The 21,533-nt window shown below is 45.2% G+C and overlaps 2 protein-coding genes across 5 annotated transcripts in view; both read left to right on the top strand.

Annotated features, from left to right (window-relative positions):
- The window catches only part of LOC100742292 (agrin), an 18,983-nt gene extending 15,676 nt beyond the window's left edge, over positions 1–3,307 (top strand). For both annotated transcript variants that reach the window (XM_012381220.3, XM_024365084.2), the window contains exons 3-9: positions 57–366; positions 490–633; positions 766–936; positions 1,027–1,191; positions 1,381–1,503; positions 1,838–2,014; positions 2,156–3,307. In XM_012381220.3, the coding sequence (XP_012236643.1) occupies positions 57–366; positions 490–633; positions 766–936; positions 1,027–1,191; positions 1,381–1,503; positions 1,838–2,014; positions 2,156–2,387 (1,322 nt within the window). In that variant the 3' untranslated portion in view covers positions 2,388–3,307. The remainder of the gene's footprint in view (positions 1–56; positions 367–489; positions 634–765; positions 937–1,026; positions 1,192–1,380; positions 1,504–1,837; positions 2,015–2,155) is intronic.
- Positions 3,308–3,589: 282 nt separating this feature from the next.
- Positions 3,590–21,533, top strand: part of LOC100742416 (focal adhesion kinase 1) — a 37,948-nt gene continuing 20,004 nt past the window's right edge. For 2 of the 3 annotated variants that reach the window (XM_012381207.3, XM_012381209.3), the window contains exon 1: positions 3,590–3,899. The gene's annotated coding sequence lies outside the window, so the exon portion shown is untranslated. Of the gene's footprint in view, positions 3,900–12,747; positions 13,094–21,533 lie in introns of those variants that run through there. The other variant, XM_012381208.3, reaches the window with a different exon arrangement.

Genomic DNA, 21,533 nt, shown 5'->3' on the forward strand with positions numbered 1-21,533 from the left:
CCGATCGGTTGCGCGGCTGGGGACCGGTAATTATCGGTACTTTACAAATTGCATAGGCGTGACCGTGGCCACGGAGAAGATCGCTTGTCTAAGATCGTCCGGTAGCAAGTGCGAGCATCGTTGCCCCGGCGATCAGGATCCGGTATGTGGCACCGACGGCCGCACGTATCTCAACAAGTGCATGCTCAGAGTCGAAATCTGTCGAGTCGGCATCGAGCTGTCCCACTTGGGCCCCTGCAACAACATCTCCGCACACAGGGAGAACTGCCCGGTCTCCTGTGACTTTGCACCACTCGACGGTCCGATCTGTGGAAGCGATGGCAATGTCTACAAGTCTACATGCCAAATGAAGCTGCTCACCTGTGGGTACGTGCTTTTGTATAGGGGTCGGAACGACGCTCGACTTTGTTCTGGTTATTGCTGAATAGAATACGCACAACATTCCATGATTTTGTTCGATTGAATGGTTACATTGTTACCCGACCATAGGCAAGGCGTAGTACGTACGAACAAGAAGCACTGTCAAACCACGAGACATTGTCGTGAATCGTGTTGGCGCGGTGCCAAGCCAGCCTGTGGTAGCGATGGAATCCTCTACTCGAATACCTGTAAAATGCGAGCAAAGAACTGCGGGTAAGGAGTACATCCTTGAAAAAGTCCTCGATCGGAGGCAGGCGCGCGCGACTTCTCGCCACGCTGTGAATGACTAGCGAACTTGTTCGCTTTTTATACGTCACCAGACTCACCACCATATCAATCGTTTAGCAAACACGTGTTCGAAGTGCCGATGTCGTACTGCGTGTCGCTGGAACGGACGTCCGGTGGCCAATCGAACGCCTGTCCTTTGGATTGCAAAAGCGAGCCGGAAGTTCCGACCTGCGGATCAGATGGAAGCATATACAAGAACGAATGTGAAATGCAAATGCTTAATTGCGGGTTAGTTTCTCTTACGTGAATTCCAAATATTCTCATTGATCATTTATAATTTCTCCGTTTAATTTTGATGATTGTTGTTTTGTTTCGTAGACAAGCAAGAAGAAAAGTGACAGTGGTAGACTTTGAGAAGTGTCGAGCTCGTTTGACCAAGTGCATGAAACAGCAGCAAAGATGCGGGAACGAGGTGGATCCAGTTTGCGGAAGCGACGCCAACACATATCCGAATCAATGCCACTTGAACGTGGCGGTTTGCTTGTAAGTTGGCATTCCAGAGATATACTATTCGAATGCGTATTCGAAGAGAATTGAATGGATAAACGACGTGTGATTAACATAACGAGAAGCAGTTACTGCTAAAGTTTCGCATTACGCGCATTAGTTACATCAGTCATTAGTAACGACTCGATCAGTTGTTCGATTCCTGACGTTACCGTTGCTTTTTAGAAAGGGTATTCAATTGGCTCACGTCGGAGAGTGCACGACCTTGAAAGAGACCGAACAGTGCCCCGAAGATTGCAGCGAGGTACCTGAGGAACCAGTTTGTGGAAGCGACGGCAACGTTTACCGGTGATTAAGAACGTTATTTGGATTCCCGGACGTTCGGGGCTGAGAGTTTTAGGGACGTGTGAATCACGAATCGCCGCTAGTTACGAAGAATGGACATTCTTCTTAACCATGGTCATTCGCATTGAAAAATTCATCCTTTCGATAGATCTTTTTCTTTCCTTTTCAGCCATCGTTATTAAGCTTTTTGTTTACGCCATTGATGAACATTTTTAACAACAGTTTCCAGTTAGATCAAGCAATTATTTCTTAGAATTCTCGCGGCACTCGACGTCCCTAATTCCTCAGAGAAATCTATGTATACAAATGCGTCATACGTGTATTCATATGCGTTCAGATCCCTTTGCCATCTGCAGCGTGAGACATGCGGTCAGAGGGTAGTTCAAGTTCCAGCACAGCATTGTCGCACTACTGCGCTCTGCAACCAGATCTGTAGTGGAGAGCGGCAGTTTGTTTGTGGTTCCGACAACAAGCTTTATCGTAACGAATGCGAAATGAAGAGGGACAATTGCGGGTAAGTGTTTAGTAATTGTATTTGAAATTATACCTCGTCCTTGAAATTCGACAATCGCTTGAATAGCTCGATTTTGGATAGCTATGAAATTGTCTTGAAACCGACGACGATCTATTTTTTTTCATATACAACCTTCTTCAGGAAACACGTGTACGTGGTGCCTATGAAGAGGTGCGTGCAAGGTTTCTTGTTCCGTGGCTGCCAAAAGATCTGTCCACCTTACTACGATCCTGTTTGCGGCACCGACGGCATGACCTACAGCAATGAATGTTTTTTGGAAATTGAAAACTGCCGCAGTCGAAGCATAGTTACAAAGAAATACCATGGAGTGTGCGGGCAACCGACTGAAGAACCTAAGAATTATTTGTATTAACCTGATCAAATTCTATCTTCATGAAAATGTGTTTTTAAAAAAGTATTTTTTCAAAAACTGTCGATTTCAAGACGACTCGTAAATTATTATAAGAAATGATCGAATCATATTCTTTCAAGTAGGAGTACGATCTTCCCGTAAGGTACTGTTATAACGACCGAACGATTTAATCGAAAGAAAGTATCGATTTTTGCACTTCGATCGTATATTTTTACAATTTTTTCGTCTTGAAGTCAAATTCGACAAATTTCTTGAATATTTACGGAATTTTGATACGAGGTGTCCGCTTTCTGGAGGAAAAATATTTCGAGAAACGAGTATCCCGTTAATCGTATACCTAACTCGACTTATGATAATGGACAAGATTCTTATTATCAATTCCGTAATCGATCATATCGAGACTAGTAAATCCATTCAAATGAATTCTCGTATTCGTCGTTCTCGATTTTCGATCGCTAATCATCCGATCGATTGGACCAAGACTGCAGTTTATAGCCACTATTCGCGGTACGTGCTTGGCATTTTTATCGATCATACATGAACGCTAACGACCACGTTGATTACCAAGTATCTATATTTATTTCGCATTCTTTCTGTTCTTGGATTGAAAACGATATAATGTGGCATTCTTGCGTGATACGATATTACGAATTTCGTGCTAGATCGATCGTGCGTTTGTGTAACCCTTTCGCATCTTCGCATATTTCTCGCCGGTAAACTCATGTCTTATTTATTGTAGTATTATTATTGATTATCGTATCATCTTTGCATCATTCTGTTTATCGCTACTGCTACCGTAACACGAATAGTTCCAAAACGTATTCTTATTCTAATTGTAAGAAAGTATTTAGCTACATTATATGTATATCTCTCTCTTTTTGACATGTGATGTTCATACTATAATTATTCTTCTCATCGTACCTTTTTATTTATTATCAAACATGCGACAATCCTTTTTGTATCGATACTAACATACATGCTTCAGATGTCAATAATAAACTATATACGTATATTTTAAGGTAAAAACTGATTCAATTATTGAACATTGTTTATTATCGTCTTGAATCTCGAAATTACGCCTGTAAACGAAAACAGCAGTAGATACTACCGTTTTGAACCAAATATTGTATATGAATGCTGGTAGATAGCGCTAGTATTCACAATGAATGTAGGCGCTGCAAGATGGCAGTAATGTACGCTGATATTGACAGGTGCCGAGGGAGCATGGCAGCCAGTGTTTACGACAACTGATCGCGACCGATCGAATTTCTGGTGACCCGGGTGTTTCGCGTATTGTTTACGAACTCTCCTTTGACACAGTGTCTTCGTTATTCTTGGATTATACACCCAGCGTCTGTTTATTTTTTATTAAAATATTCAAGTGTGAAATTGATTCAGTTAGTGAAACGTGTATTCCAATCTCGAAAGTTTGGGATCAGGTGGTGGATTTGTCGTGGATACAGGAGGGCTTTCGAAGCAGATCACTGCAATATTACGAGATTCGTCGTTATCGTAAGTACAAATAACTGTTCTTTGTTCTATTCTCAAACTAACGATCGAAAGAAACGTGGAAAAATGTGGTCCTAGTTTTTAAATAACGCATAATAAAATTTAATAAGCGACCGACAGAAGAGGCCATCTTTGAGGCCTCCCTGTGTGTTAGTTACGCCGGCGAAAGAGGATCGCGATTACACGAATCGTGTTACATAAAATGCTGCTGTTGGTTCGTTGGATGACACATAGGATGCCTTAGATAATCGTTACGCGACAGGAAGGGCTTCCTACTTCCTGACATTCTGCTAGATGTTTTCTACGTAGGTCGCGTATCACAGATCTATTGAAACGAAAATGTTCACCGTAATCTATTCGGTACATTTGGGACCGTCCTCAATTTATTTTAAATTCTGACTTTTCGGTACTACCAACAAACTTTCACTCGAACGCTTAACGGTTTAACTATATGCCGATATGTTAGGTGTAAATGAAATCGGAGACTGGACATTGGAATAATTTTTTTCGATACAAGAAATTTCATCTCTACCTACGATCTTTGCTTGTGTATTTTGTTTTCTGCTTTCCAAAGAAGGAAAATAATTGTATTCTTCTTAAGATAATGGATTGCTTAAACGCAAGGGGCAGACGAACATCGTCCCCTCAACTCTTTCACTTTCCATAATAGAAAATTACAAAACAAGGTGATAAAGTTTAACTCGACGATAAAAGAATAATGATCTAATACAAATATTACAATAATATATTATAATAGTATTGTACCAGCGAGTAACGTGTTGTAACGCATGTACGTACAAGGACACCTATTGGTCTTACTAGATTTCCGATATATATATAAAAGCCACCAAAAAAGATTATTATATGAATCTATTACATAGATATTATATAACTTTAAAACATCTGTTATCACTGTTATTGCGAAGCAACACAAAACACGCTTCTCCTAAAAAAACTTAAAAACAATCAGAAGATGAACGAAACCATATTATGCCAGCAGTGTTACGAATATGAACTACCAATTTGCTCTTATAGTATATCTCTTATAGTAATATCGTAGAATAAATCAAACGTGGGCAACGTGGCACGTGTAAGTATTTATGAAAAATGAATGATTAAAACGTGATTGAATCGAACGTGTCGCGACAGATCGTTCACTCGGTCAAAAAGGGGAATAACGTATCATAACTGTAACTTCCATTGCAGTTAATTACATTCGTTTTTATTCTCCCCCCTTTGAACCTCATTCCACTGTACAAAATTATGAGCTTGCAGACAGAGATTTGGAAATGACGTAACTATAAACGGGTCGGTGATCGCGAGCCAGATCTTTCCAGGTGTGTTTACTTCAGCCACCTTTAGTTATCTTATCATTATTCGTGACGTTAATGATGCGACCACTGCTATCGTTTCTCCTCGAAACATCGTAACTAGTCTGAGAATTGTTCGTAGAGAATTCCAACAGTTAGTGAAAGAACAGTCGGCGCACATAATTAAATTTATCGATCGCTCTCGGCAGGCTCGCCACGGCGGCTCTTCTTGAAAACGTGTTTGCGAATTCGCGACGCTCTCTCGCGCGCCGCGTCGTTTTTTCTCGTCACCTTCTCCTTTTTGCGTGCATCTGTGCTCGACAACCCTGGCAAGAAGAGGCGTATACCAATGCAACTGGCATTCCTCGTCTTCCTACCGACGCGAAAACACAAGGAATAAAAAAAGAGGGAACGTAACGCCTATCGATGTGGCTGGCGACGAAATTACATAATCGGTACACGATAACTTATTACGGCAGATTAATCTTAACAGCAGCAAGGTCACGATGTACCAACGATATTTCGGTTCGGTTGTCCGGTTTACTATCTCTCCGTTACGCAATTCATGTCCAAGCAAATTCTGATACATCAACGGTTCACCACGCTAGTGTTGCTGATTCGTCTCAGATTCGTGGACGAAAGAAAAAGAAGAGGCAATGCGGTAGCTTCGTTGGATGTCGGTGTATAAAAAATTGCTCGGTTCTCTCTATTTAAACCCATCTAGGGTCGACTGCCTGCGCGCACGACGGACAAAGAAACACCAATGCAATCGTCCTCGACCAATCGTAGCGGCACCTTGTCTCGTTCCTCCCTATTAAATGAATTTCCTAGCAAGTTGACCTGCAGATTGCTCTCGCGCTCCCAATTGCCGCATACCGTCATCGTCGCCCGGTATATACGTACGTTCTGTGACTCGTTCGAATTTCCCGCGCAAAGATTATTACGCTGAAATTCCTATGATGCGCCCTATATTACGTACGCATTACATTTACCGCAAAAAGATTTAAGCAATTAGCAAGAATGCTAACAACTGTATTTCCATAGATGAAACGTTGTTCAGTTTACGATTAAAGCATAGGCTATAGAGACACCGGTGTTATGTTGCAATAAGGATACTACGTACTTCGTGGCGCTTTGATATGAGTCGATCGTATAACAGAGAACGGAGGAAGAATTCGATCCGTTTCACCGATCGGGAACGCGTAATGTCGCATAATTATGTGCAATTATACGAGCAAAATGAAACGAGCGGAGGCGCTGGAAGCGATCGACATTTTATTATATAGCTGCATACATACATATGTATCGAAAATTGAGGTATCGATAAGTTGGAGAGGGAAACGTTATATGCAAGTTTCGAATTTCGGGGAAGCCGTTGCGCGAGCATACGAAGGAAGACAATCGTGGATTCTCGCGTGCGTTTCTATTAAATTAATTATATAGCAGCTCGGCCGGCTCGAAATGATCTATTGTGTTTTAATGGTCATGTCACACGCTCCAACCTTGAACGCGTAAGTCGAGGGAATCGACCTCGAACCGGATCTCGGATCCTCTTTTTTTTCATTTTTTTTCCTTTCAGGAAGGGTAATATGGAATTAAATAGGGGTAGTGGGGTCTCGCTTGTCACGCTGTAAGTCCTATTCTGTGCCTATAAATGAACCGAAATGCACCGTCTGCGAGCATTCAACCGGTACACAAGGCAGATAAATTTCTCTTCGAGTAGCGCATTGTGTCGCAATAAAAATTCTTTTGACAGTTGTTTAAAGAAAGACAAAAATAATGGGAAGCGTGTTTTATCGAGCGCAATTTTCATCGTGACCTGATGTCTTCCTCCTGCTGTCGACTAACCACGAAAAATATTTCGTAGAATGTTGCGCGTTCAGCGAATTTTTCTTGCGCGATAGTCCATCGATCCTTCCTCTTATATGTTTTCGGCTGATTGTCGAAGTTAATGGCGCATGCTCTGCGAAACTTAGAGCACACGTAATCGAAACTACGTATTTCCCTTGTTTCGCGCTTCCCACCACCGCGCTTTCCGCTCAGATCAAATCGAACTTGCTTCTGCATCGGGTAACCTTAACTATCTATCCTTCGACTGACGTCAAATATTAAATTTCGAGTCTGCAGAATTCTCGTACCTACGCTTGGGCTTAACCTCAAAATTCCATTTCGTTGTCTCGCGTCCGCTTTCAAATGAAACCCGATTTCTCGATCGATTTCGTCACCCTCGGATAGAAACGACATATCCCGTGTTATCGTAGTACTACCAGGTAGTATTCCATACCATAGTGATATTCCGGGAGATTTTTCTTATCGACGACAGCATTACGGAGGAGTCGTCGTACAAACTGGAAACACGGGACTACGCCTACGTACATAGATCGCTTCGAGTGGTTCTCATTCACTTCCGGTCACGGGATTCTATCCTTAATTAATCGACGTTACGATCATCGAGAATGATGAACGCTTGAATATAAGGTGGCCTGGTCGATTTTCCTCCGGTTCGAGCCACCGCGCCGCGTCGCATCGACTTTTTCTTCCCTCTGTTTCGTTCCTGATTTCAGCCAGACGATAAGAGCTCGTTCACGAATGTGCCGTTATCTTAACGTCGCGCAGGAGCGCATGGGATGCTTTATTTTCATGGGCGAAACCGGAAGCTTCGGGGTGCACGGCTACCATTGTCATGAGCCACTGTTTATCCTTCGCGATACGTCCTTATCTTATCCGCTAGTCCTTTACCTTTGCTGTTGAGAGAGATAAGGTTGTTGTCCGTCTTAAATTCTCTCATCTTTTTTACTGTTTTAATATGATAAATCTTCGCTGTTAATTACGACCTTTTGCTAGCTGTAATCGTTCCATTTATAATACTGGTTATATTGTAACGTTTACAACTACAGTAACTAGCGTAACACGTTACGAAGCGAATTTATTTTACCGTTTATCAGTGTTTATCGAAGTAAATGCTAATCTTTTATATATTTCAAACATGGGTGTCGCGCGAATGTAAGGAATAGGAGATTAAACGAGTACATTTGTTAACAAGTCGTAAGAGTCATAGCTTGGAGTGGTTACTAGAATAAAGATGATCAGAAACACACGAACGACAACCGCGAAACGCACGAGCTTCCGGTGGAAATAATTTGCTGCGCAGTAGTCGACGGTGTCTTAACCGGATTACCAAGATGATATCAGTAATTTTACCACGGTAATTAACGCTGCTTCCCGATAGAAGTACACGGATTCGCGCCGCGTTTCTCTTTTCCGGTAGAATCCGTGAGATAGAAGAGCAATTAATTACCGATCTCGTTAATCAACGTACTCTTAATCTTCACGATCTACCTACTGATATACTAATCGACTGTAATGTAGCTACCGACCGATCCTGCTATCGCTGTGACGATTATCTTCTTTTTTTCTTCTTCTTTCTTTTTCCCTAATTTCCTGCCTTTTCGATGAGTTCTCTACTACTAGAGTAACTAAGTTTCGTCAAGAAATTCGTTCCTTTATTCTACTTTTTTCTTATATCGAATGGCGCGATATTTTCTTTTATCGACACACAAAATTCTTCGCCCTCGTATTTTCTCGGATCGGCATCTCGACACTGGCGCTACTTTTATACCTTTAGAACTTTGGCTCCAATTCTTTCGTGAAAAGACGGAAAAACGAAAACGAGGAGAGTCCTACGACTATTCAGACGTTCGATTTATTTACCATCTCGCAGTCTTCTCTACCGAAGAGTTGCTTACTTCCTACTTCCTACTTCTTCTCATACCCTTGTGACCGCGTTTATCCGACTTTCCCTCGTTGCTAGATCCTCTTTGCTACGTGCTGCGAAGCTTCGCAAATAATTATGACGAATAACTGCCAGGAACTACTCTCTGTATCAAGGAATTACGAAAGAACGTACGATTGAATTTGTTCGGCATAAAATCGGCAACGAGAGCCGGCATTTTCGAAAGTTTGCTTATCGAAGCAGTTTAAACGATCATTAGAGAACCGTGATTCGTTTTGGCCATCCAGCGTGATCCAGTTACCAGGCAATTACTGTACTTTCGTTAGTAAAGTTTTCCTTGGTGCGAGCGGTGCAAAGCAGCCAGACAGACGTTTGCACGGTGCTTTTCTTCTTCGCTGTTCGTATACATAGGCCCGTGTGTCTACGTGCAGCCTATTAGCCATTGTAAGCAGACACACGAGGAACGACGAACTCGCTTGACCTTATCCAGGGAGTTCAACGTTTTCCATATTATCAGGAACATCCTTTTCAGAATGTCTAGGCCGCAAATTGGCGTAAAGTACTGGCCGCGTGAAACGTTGCCTCCGTTTCGTCTTCTCGTTTCTCTTTTCTTCTGTTCGTGGCGTTGTTGTCACCGTTGCACGCGTTTATCGTGGGAGGTAGTTTATACACGGTGACTCAACCATTGAGCAGCGTCACTATTGTGCGATCCACGAAAGAAAAACCGCCGCTGATACGCCCATTGTTCGGAATTAAGAATTCTCGGCCGGCTAATAGCCGATTGGTATAGCGATAAACGGGCACTCTGGTTGCGTCCTATTCGTCCACGGACACGCGAGATCACGGTTTGAGGTTGAACTTTAATGAATTTCAATTGATTCGTCTTCTCTCGTTTAGGAGAGCACACCGTCGTGGCTGCGTTAAGCACCGCGACGTGGATAGAGTTTATGATATGGACGTGACTTCAACACTATTTTTTTTCTCAGATCTATCATTTCTATGCAGTTTTAGTCCGGTATTTACGATACCTCGCGTTTATGACCGGGATAAGTCAAGATTCCAATCACAAACTTCGGAGATATTCGGTTTCCTGTTTTTTACTGGTAACTGCCGCGGACTGATGCGAATATCCAATATATATGTATAACTACTCGTAAAAATATTTGGATATCAGCCATAGGAGACTTTTATATATGTACTGTATGTGACACACAAAACATTTCGGGTCTCGTTACGACGATAACGAAATTTCAAAATGTTTCGTAAAAGTTTTTACTAATGTCAACATATTTGCGTGGATTACTGTATATTATTCTAAAAATCAAATCGTGAAATATCTGTAGTCTTTCCTAAAAAATGATACCTTGCACCTTGCAAAAATGCTTTACACCTTCATCGGCTAACGATATTGTTGATTACTAGTCCTTTGATCGTCTCCGGTACTTGCCAGAGGTTTTTGCGATCGGAAACTGGTGCGAGCTAGTGTAGAAGGGAATGCATAAATATTAATCACCCGCTCCCACGGGAGAAAATGGAGCGTTAACGAGGCTGTTTGCCGACAGACGACAGACATTTCCATTGCTGATCGTTCGGACAGCGAGGCAAGACCTGCACGTTGTCGTAAGTTTCGCAGCTGTGTCGACACGCGGTTCAAACACAGCCGAGTTTCCATGCGATACGCAACAGCAGGGGAGAAATGGCAGCAGAAGAAGAAAAGCGATGCACGCGGTATCATGCTGCGTTTCTTTCCTTGCCCTTTGTTTCTTCGTCATTGGTAGGCGCACGAGTGTGGTCCCATCCTCGACCAATTGACTCCGTGCAAACACCTCTTTTCTCTTCCCGTTTTATATGCCACTTTTCTATTGTCTTCTCTATTGCTCTAATTTTCAAAGGAGCAAAGCTACCCGACTCATTTCACCGTGTACAAATTGCACAAGTCAAGCTCCGTGAATTTTTTTCGTTCAAGAGAAAGCTCTTTCTCGAATGTTCATTTGACCTTAAAAGCTCAATCTGCGTGGGAAGTATGCAAAAATATTTTTCGATGGAAAGAATAACGTGTCACGTTTTTTCCACAGTTGTCTCCTCTCACGTGATAGTTTGCCTGTATTTTGGATCACTCTTTTCGTCGCCGCGCGCGATCCATTTACAAAATGTGCTTTCGCAGACACGCGATATACGATTTTTGTTTCGCAAATTTTGTAAATTTTGTTTTCTCGTGTAACATTTTCCTCGAATTACTTAGCTTCGTTTCAAATCGCTCGCATTCACCAACGATTTGGTGATCTGTCGCTATCTAGCTCGTTCTGTGCTTGTCGTTTCTGTGCTTCTTTGCCATATTAGAAAGGGTATTCCATCGTTCGAATCGATTTGTTCGCGCCGAAGATTATCTGGTATGTGGACTAGACGATGCGGGTATATTGAGATCTCGAAATTTAAGGGACCGTAAAAAGTACGAACGATCCAAACCTCACGTCTGTCTTTTCTCGCCCTGAAGCTTTGTTCGTAAAGAGAAGTGGAATTCCTAGGTGAATTTAATATCCAGCGAACCGAAGAGCAGACATGACTGCTTGACGTTAGCTAGCCGCTCGTAAAGGAGCCCCTTTCGAGTTTCGCATGACAATGGCCGTGTCATTCGAACCAACCAACCGAACCTGGACCCTTCCCCTATTTACATCTAGCTATCGCAGTTTGCGTGTTTTTGAGTTGGAACTTCGAAAAAGAACGCGTTAAAAAACGCGTTACTTTACAAGCCATGACCGATAGGACGACGATTCCATCAGGAATAATCCTGCTGCTTGTAAATGAAATTTATCCGTGAATTTCAATTTCGCGTGAGCTCTCCGGTTTGGGCAAACATCAAATATTTACGGATCCCATACTTACGATCCGAAGCCCGATCGATATTAATTTACTCGCAGCGGAACGGAAGAAGGTTGCCGCGACGAAAAAGCCGATGAATTTACTAGCCGTTCGAAACGACACTTCCTGGCGCCACGGCTCTTTGATTTTATCTCGTTTCTCAATTTCCATTATCCAAATGACATCATCGAAAATCAGTGGAAATGACGATTAAATTCGTAATACGAGTATATTTCAACGACCCGAGTCAGCTTCCTACGATCTCTCGATAATCAAATAATACAGCGCTACAGCGGTTCGTTATTACTCATCGAAGGTATCGAGGCATGTCTGAAGCAGGCTGCCCCACGTGCTCGACGTGCATCGGCGAGGTTGTCGCGCGGCAACACCTGTCGCGTATCGCCCCGACCATGCCATGCAGCTACCCCCGCGATATTCAAGGCCCGAGCGGCGTTCACGCACACTTTCTTCGTTTCATGGATGAGCAAATAATCAAGCGGCCGTAAGGTAAAAAGGTGAACGCGCGAAGATTCCCGTATGCTCGCACGCTCGTCGCATGTGCAAAGGAAAGAGAACGATCGCGACGGCGAGGATCGGTAATGAAGAAAGAAAGAGAGAGAGGCACGAAGTGCGTGAACGAGAGAGCAACGAAAGCGTAGCCGGCGAAGAAAGAACGAATGAAGAGAGTAAGAAGAGTAGAGAAACGGTGAGAGCGACGAGGACGAAGGGTCCGTTGCGCGTCAGTGCAAGGGAACGGTAGAGTTAACTGGTGCGAGGGAGCAGCGGCCTGAGAGAGAGAGAGAGGGAGGGAGGGAGAGAGAAAGAGAGAGAGAAACAGAGAGAAACAGAGAGGGAGGAGCAACCAGATGGAGAGGGATAGAGAGCGAAGTGCGTGAGCGAGAAGTGCGTGTGTGAGAGACACGGTAGCTTCTCATAGAGAAGAGACAGTCGCTGGTTCGCTGCAAGGCTGCTTACATCGAAGAGGCGAAAGAAACGAGGCCCACACCCTCCGTCTTTCGTCTTCCGTCGCGTTCCGTCTCGCGTTTTTTTCCTCTCGACGTCGCTGTTCGATCTTCCGCTTCGCGCCATTCAACGAAACGTCATCGAGTTATCAGTCGACCGATGCCAGTGATAGACGTCGATCGGCTGCCGCGATCTCGCGTCGGAACGTGTCATCGATTACGCGCAACGTTTCGCGGGGGTAACTTCGATAACAGAGTGGTCACTAGTGTCTCCGGTTTAACCAATGAGATTGCTAGCATCGATCGCGCGCGAATCGATCGGGATCATCCAAGGTAAACGATACGAGTGATCATGCCTGATAGAAACGTTTTAATTAGAGGTTTCGTGTCGATCGTGGGCGATCGAGGGATTTTGGTGGAGATGTGCAACAGAATTTCCAACGGGGTCGAAAGAGCCGATAAAGTATCGAGCGAAGTGCAATTAGAAGATAGACCGAAATAATTGGAGCGAAATACATCGAAATGGTCTTGATTGAGGAACGCGCCTAACTAGCGTGGCGGGAAGAAACCGTTGAAAATTAATAGTGTTATGGTTAGCAACGTACGCGTAGTCCACCAGCTTGGTCGGAGCCAGAGGTTCGTGATTGGTGCAACCGGCTTCCATGACTCGTTCCGAAAATAATCGTCGTATTTTTACCGTCTCTTTATGCCCATTTTGGGGCCGCTAGAAGCCGCACAAAGTGGCGTTAATTCCGTGTGAAGTAATACGGACGTTGTCACGCTTTCGTCATTGTAACGAGAAGCGATAATTTCTTCTTCGGTATATAAAACTCGTCATCGTTGTCATGCTTCTAGCAATGCTTACTTACGTGTCTTACGTAAAGTTAGAGAATATTTTTATTTACATCGACAAACATCGGAGGTTCGATTGCCGTGCCATTATCTCGGCAAAGGGTTGGCAGTTTTCCACGATGTCCGTGGCCTACTCGCGGCTCTCGCGCAGTCTGTCGTCTGGTTTTCGATAAACGGCGCTTCCTCGTAGTCTTATCGGAGCTTTCTGTCACGGCAAACTTTCGCTAGTGCGACATCCAACCGTTTGCTCGCGTTTCACCCGAGCACAATACGCGCCTCATCGACGTACGTTATACGTATACACGTTGGTCAACTGAAAACCTCTTCACGACACACAAGCTTGTCCTCGATGTCGTCGTTGTTGTTCGCCATTCTCCGTCGGCTTTTCACGCAACGAAACAATCGGGAAAACACAAGTTCGAAGACCTCGATCGCGTACAATTGGTTCTTCCATGGATTTACACCTACGATTTCTTCGACGATTTTGATTTCTCAGTTTCGACCGACATTCATAGACTGTACGTAAGCGTCTAACGGGAATGCTGGGCACGGTCCGATGACGAGATCAGTAGATCGATTCGGCTTCGACCGAACGAAACGGTTGCCAGTTCGTTTCATTCGCCGCTTCGTTTCCTTCCAACTGTCACGTGGATTGAACGAAACAGAAAGAAGAAATAGGACACGGGCGACGAAAATGTCTCAAAATTCAGGAATCCTTCTGGCGTGTACAATTCTTTCATATCGACTTTTAGATCGATGCCACTACGCCTTTGCTCATCCGTCTCTCGGAAGAATGATTCACAAAACGCGTCAGGTAAAATGCCACGCAATCCGAATAGAGAAAGTTTCTATTCCACGGCGAGAAACACATAGACTGTAATGCGATCAACGATTTCGTGTATTTTTGTTTTTTAAAATCGAGCCAATGTCTCCTCCGAACCTAGTTGCATCAACGTACCGATTATTGACATTTCCTCGATGACTAAAGTCCCGACGTCTATGGTCGAACAAGGAACAAGGTTCGAGATATCCGACTCGTCACTTCGCTCCTTTATCGAATCTGAAACAATATCAAACTATCACCCCTCGTTTCATTCTGTTTCTACGCTCTGTTACTTTCCATCACCCGTCTTAACGTCGAATCATCCGCGTTTGTTTTACGACTCGTTCATGCTCGTTACCGTTTAAAACGATACTTTATAATGTACATTCGATTCGATCATTCATACGATCATTTGCAATTTTGTTGGCACCAGGAAGCGCAAACCGGCCAAGATTTTGGCCAACGAGTCGTTTTTTATTGACGAGCGTGACCGATCCGCTGATCGCTGGTGCAGGTAAATGAATCCACACTCTCACGATTCGCGTCCGCCCCTTTAGCCTGTCCATCGACCCTAACTAGCTATTTATATACACGAGCGTCTTGTTTCTGTGCTGGTTGCTTCTGCGTATCTATGTCGACGAGATACACGCGGTGTACGCGCGTGTTCACGCGCCGACTAGTTCGCTCGCCAGCTCGCTCGTCTCTGCTCGCTCGCGACCGTGCGCGACCAGTTATAAGCGGCAAGGGTATCGATACGTGCTCGTGCTGGAATACAAATACGCGAATCGTATACGAACGCGCGATCTTTGTTTTATTGCACCGTGCGCCAGTGCCAAGATCGAGATTTATACTCCGACTGCGCGTGTTCCTACGTCATTGAAGTTTATTAGAGCTTTGGTTCCAGCTAGAACGAAACTCGTTCTTTTTTCATCGGTAAATATAAGCCGCGTAATTTCAGACTCGTTAAAAGTTAGACCGCCTCGTTTTAAAAGAGATTCGCAATTCTTTCGAACGAAACGTAACCCGGTGGTAAGTAGAACGAGGGCCACTCGCCTACGTACTTACGTCTAATTTGCAATTATCGCATAGCCAACTCGAGGCTGCCGCGCGTATTTTCAAGACGAATCAGTCTCGTGTCTTTCCAAAAAGGACGAGTCGTTTTAATGCCGAGCGCGCATAACGCGCGATTGTTTTCTTCCAAAGAAGTCGCGCCTTAGGTTGCGTTTCACAGGATCCCTTCGAAAGGCAGACGAAGAACCGTGCGGTTTCCTGTGACGCGTCGCGATGGTAATGCTTAGGGCCGGCCACGCCTCTCTTCTATGCTCGCGTTTTGCTATTCCCTTTCCCAAGGTTCTAAATCCGTAGCAAAAAGGAGCAATCGTGAACGCTAGAATAACGGCAACGTTTCGAGCGAACTCGCCACGATGAGCGTGGAATCGCTGGCGATTAACGAGCCGAAAAAAAAATTCCGCGGAAACTCTTTGTTTCCCGTGGTAGAGGTAGCGTGTCCGACTCGACGATTCCGCTCGAGTTCGCAGCTACGAAGAGGGGTAGACTCGGCTAAATCTGTAGCAGAAGCGAACATGCTTCAGCTTGGTTTTCAGAGAAGTCCTCGTGATTCGACCAAGATCGTTTAGACTCGCGATGACTGTTTCCGTGGACGACGATAGCGATATTACGCATATCCCTATTCTCTGCTCCCGTATTTGTTACGTGTCTATTTTCGTTTCTATCTTTTTTCTTTTATTTTCTTTATCGCAACCCTTTTCTTGCCACGTGTCGTTGAAAATTGCTTACGGAACACGCTCGCGAAGAAAGAACAATCGTCCGATGTTCCATCCGTTGAATCACCTGTCAATAACCGTCGAAAAAGGAAAAGGAGTAAGCACACGACGCGTACCGCCATGTTGGACCACCGTCGTCACTCGCCGAATATGCTCAGCGCATAATTATGAGGGCGCAGCTGCGAGATGGCACGTATACATTTTTCAAAACCACCGCTATACACCTTCGACACGCGAGTCTGTCTGTATTCCTCGCATATATCCACTCGGACGCGTCCGTGTCCGTCACGCCGGGGACCGGAAGTGCCGCGATAGGCCATACACGGTATCGTTTATGGCCACTGAGTATCAGCCTCCGATCAGACGTATTCGTAACGGTCGTTCGACTTTTTCGCATTCCTAACCATTTTGCCATCGCTAAAACAAACAAGAATTGATAATACAATTTTACGTCGAGTTCCGAAGATATTTGTATCGAAAAACCTGTTCGCATCCTGTTCAATCTAAAGGAAAAAAATTATCTCGGAACCTTGAACGGTACAAGAGGTAATTAGGTGCTCCGCTTCCGACGGATGATCCTGTCTCGCGGTAATCCTCTTACCTTCACCCGCTTGACGCTCGATCCGTTAATTGTAGGCCGACGTAACGCGTTGCGATTGAACGCCGCATAAAGGTGGATTTATATTATCCTCTCCGGCACGGCACGGTTACGGCACGGTTCTGTTCCAATAAACATTTTTGCGAAAAATAAGATAGGGCTGTTCGTATAAGCGTGGACATAGCGCTAACGGAACGGCACCGGCACGATAGAATTTTGAAACACGGGCTTTAAACGAGACCGTTCACGCTATCCGCCACCGTACGGTACGTAATGTTGCCGTTGCGTGATGATTCCCGCCGTATAATAAGCATAAATCCACCTAAATTCGGTAGTCCATGTCGCTCAATCGAGCGGAACGACGGGAAGGATAGAATAGGACTTGTGGAAACCGCGTGTGAAAGTAGCGATGCGTGGAGCCGGTGTTGCTTGTTTCCCAACGGGACGAAACGCATCCGAACGCTCGATGGCCATTGTTCGGCTATCGTGCGCGCGCCTAGTTCGATGAACTTGGAGATACTTTTGTCCGTGGATCGTAACGCGCCGCGAATCTATCGGCGTTTTATTTACTCTTCGGTTCGTTTTGTTCTGTGAAGCGGTGGCGGGAACAACGGACCGCTTCTGCTCTTACGCGATACACGAGCCGCATCTATCATCTGTGCTATCGAGCCGTGCGAAAAAGGAGAGAGCCTCGTCGATATGAATTAACTCGTTGATTCACGAGAACGCGAGCAATTTCATAATTTTCAGCGTTTCCCTTCTCGTAAATTGTCGCTATTGCGTACCGTATCTATCGGCCACGGGAAAATTCATAGTCGCTACCTCCTCTAAAACTCGAACATATCGAGCAGAAACGAGGGAATTAATGAACCGTGAGCTCGATTCGAACACACGTCCATGGAAATGCGTTGGCCAATTAGCGATTTATAGTGAGAACCACGTGAATTTTCCCAAGACCCGCGATACCCTCGTTGCGTAGATTCGAATCGCACAATCTTTGCGGTGCTTCTCATATCCATTAAAAAAAAAAAAATCAGTTCCGCGATAATTACGACAAGCTTCGTTCCACGAAAAGAATTGGAGCCACGATTATCTTGTTTTTATAATCGTAACTTACGTCAAACGATAGACGATATCGTGGCGGATAGAGCCGGTCGCGTGCAATGTCAGTCGAGACCGAAATATTCCGCGTAGCCCACGTCCACGCAACTGTAATCTGTTTGCCCGATGCGTAATAATAAAACGAACGAGCCGGCAGGAAAGACAGGGACGATAAGTAAATGATAAGGGATGGCAGAGAAGGAATCGTTGCTCGTTGTCGGTCGCGGACCGGATGACGCGTATATGCGCGACACACCGTGTGTGCCTCCTGCCGCCATATCGGTGCATAGCGCGACGGTTCGAAGTTCAAGGCCGTGTCGTGCATCCAGTCATGTAATTACCGCTGAAACTCTCTCGTGGAAAAATGCGCCACCGAAGAAACGGGGCTCGACGGGATCGAGGAACATGCAATGCCTAAAATCATGAAACATTATCATGGTGACGCGGCGTTTCGGAGAAGCTTCTCACGCGAAAGTCGTTTCTCCGCGTTGCCTTGCGGAATACTTTAATCTCTCGTCAGTGCTCGCGGCAGCTGTCAGCGACGATGCCTCTGGACTAGCCACGGATCGATAATTCAACGTTCTCACGAGGCCAATCCAAAAAGAAGAAAACGAATGGAATGGACTGGACGGCCAAGAGAGGGGTTGAAGAGGGATCGGAGAGGGATGCATGAAAAACAGTATGCTCTCTCGTCGCACACTAATTTGCATCGGAGATACATATACATACACAGCGCGGCGGGAGAATCTCCCTTTTTCGACAGGGCAGTCGCGTATCAACAAGGGTATCTAACGATGAACAAGGGGCGAGACTCGTCCAGGCTGGGGCGATAATGCTCTCGAACGTGTCGTCCTCGAGCTTCCGCTTCACCCGTTTTGGACAAAATTAAATATTTTATCTCGCCGACGAAATCGTGCCTCTCTCGCTTTCTCGATGAATTTTCGAGAGAAGGTTCTCCATTAAACCACGGAGCCAACTGGAGAATTTTCCCATTTTCATCGAGAAGGAAAAAGGCGGAGAGAAATTGTCGAAGAGAAATAATGGAAGAGAGAGGAAAGGGGGAATCGATCGCGGTATAGCCGACGTCATTTTTCTCCGTGGTATTATTCCGAATCGAAGTTGTCGTACAGGATGCAAGCGCGTCAAGATTACGTACGTGCCAGGAATTCTGGGATATTGACGGTATCGAAACCTACGAATTCTTCCTGTCGTCTCTGTTGTTCGTCTATTCGCCGCCGGCTTTATACAGGAGAGACTTTAATTTCCCGGGAATCGACAGGGCATACTATCGTCGTCGTTTCAAACAAGAGAAAAACCATAGATAGCGATTGCTTTCCCTGGTGCGAGTTTATCGCGTCCTAGAACGCATCTCCAACACGCAATTTCTGTTCTCGTTTCTCGGCCGATTACTCCAAATACTTCCTATCTCGCGTCTATCTTAGCTCGCGAGCGTCTGTGTTCGATGATAACACGCCAATCGACAGATAAATCGAATTAGGCTCATAGGAGAACAGGGTATACGTACCTATTGGTATCGTGGCTTCTCCATTTCGTCTTAATTGTCTTGTTGGAACTCGTCGATATCGAGGCTCTGACACAGACCGTTATTTCGACGGAATATTACGTCGACGATGAAGAACCAAATCGTTCCTAATTTCCAGAGTTACCGAAGAACCGAGGTTGGCGAAAGTTTCGCCGTTATAACTTTCGAAACAAAAAGTCAATCCAGCCGAAGCCTGAGACCGGTTCCCAACCCTTCGTCGAAAGTAACAATTATCGGAGCTCGCAAGCTCTTTTGATTATTTAAAACGACTAGCGGAAGAGGATGGCGTAATTGCTTCGCTATCGTGGCTCGCAAAAGGCGGACGACAGTATTTGCGAAACAGAATCGCGAAAGTCGACTTGATTTCGTCCATAACTTCGTTGTCTACCTTCCCCTGTATGCCGTATTAATCTCGTGTGACGGGCAAATCCCGTTGCAGAGATAATTAAATTGTCTACGAAAAGGATTAATTAAACCTTGACATTTCGTCTGTCCACGCGATAATCTTATACCCCATCGGATCGTTAAATCCTGCCCAGGCAGTCCTGACGACGTAACTCGCGTTACTACAAACGTATCGATCCGACTGGATGTCGTAACAGGTTGTGAGCAGCACGTGGTCGAATATAATATCGTTGAAAGACACAACTTGCTAGGGCATTGCTGTTGCGAATATTCTTCCGATATTCGTGGTCGCATCGCCGGCGTTTCTAACGATATTCAATCAGATCAATATGTACGAATCGTGGTTTCAGTCACTCGAACGTCCCGATATACAGGCATACAACGTGCCAGCCAGACACACAGGTACGCGCAAATTTTCAAGAGGTTGCGGATAGGTCTCTGACCTAGGCGAGCTGCAACGCGCACACTTCGGTCACAGTGAATATTCCATTCGTAGTCACAGGAAGTAGCGTGAGAGTTATATATGCGCATAGGCTCGAACGGGGTTGCGGCTATTCCGGCTAGCGGCTCTCGAGGGTTGTTCAGCTATCAGGGACGTACCTCTCCGGCCACTCGATGCATCGTAGTTTCGCATTATCGCGCGACCCGTCTCTCGTGAAAATAACCACGTGAATTAACTCGTCGCTGTGCGCGAAACGAACGGCTCTGACGGTAAATTGTTTTCTCAGTCCGTTTGTACACGTACGTATATAGCTGTAGCGTACAGCTTGGACAGGCTTAATATTTTCCAGGTTTAAAGGATTATTTCGGAAATAGAATGAACGCGTTTACAGGCAGTCTGAGAAAGCTCTTGTTTTCGAACTTGCGAAATGTTAGGCTAGTCTGACGATAACACTCGACAACGTAGGTTTCAAGGACGCGCGAACATTGTATGAGAGTAATCGAGTTAATTTCGTCGATTATGCTTCTCCGTGGGGTCGGCCGATGTTGCGGTTATTCCAGTGCTCGACTCTCCGGGGGATGCCGAGCTTGTCCTTCGCTCAGGGACGCATCCTTACGCGAAACCCCGAGTTTCCACAGCGTGTCGAAGCGCAGCTATTACGAAATCACCGCCGAAATTAATTCGAACGGTTCGATAACAAGTATGAAACTAATTTGGCAAATGGCACGTGATCTTTGCTCGTTCAGATACAAACGAACTTGCGGCTACCGCATTGGCAAGCGTTCGAAACGCTGGCAGACGTTGCCGGATGCTTCGCCAGCGAGTTCGCGGCTACCTCTATCCAACGCATCGCGCGGAATCCTACCGCTCGAAACTGCCAAAGAGAAAACACTCGCAATCTTCGAACTAGTCCATTCCCAGCCCTTTCCAATTTTCCAAATCTTTTGATACTTACCCCTGGAAGCTGTCGCAATCCTGAAAAATGCGAACAACTGTCTTTCGTTTCGATGCAAATAGTTGCGTGTACCGTGACAAACGGTCTACGGGTAATAGAGAGAATGAGAGAGAACAGTAATATGGAGGACAGGGGAGAGGAGAACTCGCAGGATCGGACGCAAACGTTCGCCCCTGAATCGTGTGTGTCGGGGGTTGCGAGCCGTGTCAGGATCGAGGGTAGGCGGCCGACGAACCAAGGGAGGCCGATAGATAGGGATGAAGGGAGAAA

The sequence above is a fragment of the Bombus impatiens genome, unplaced genomic scaffold (genome assembly GCF_000188095.3).
Source record: "Bombus impatiens unplaced genomic scaffold, BIMP_2.2 scf_0129, whole genome shotgun sequence".
NCBI lineage: Eukaryota > Metazoa > Arthropoda > Insecta > Hymenoptera > Apidae > Bombus > Bombus impatiens.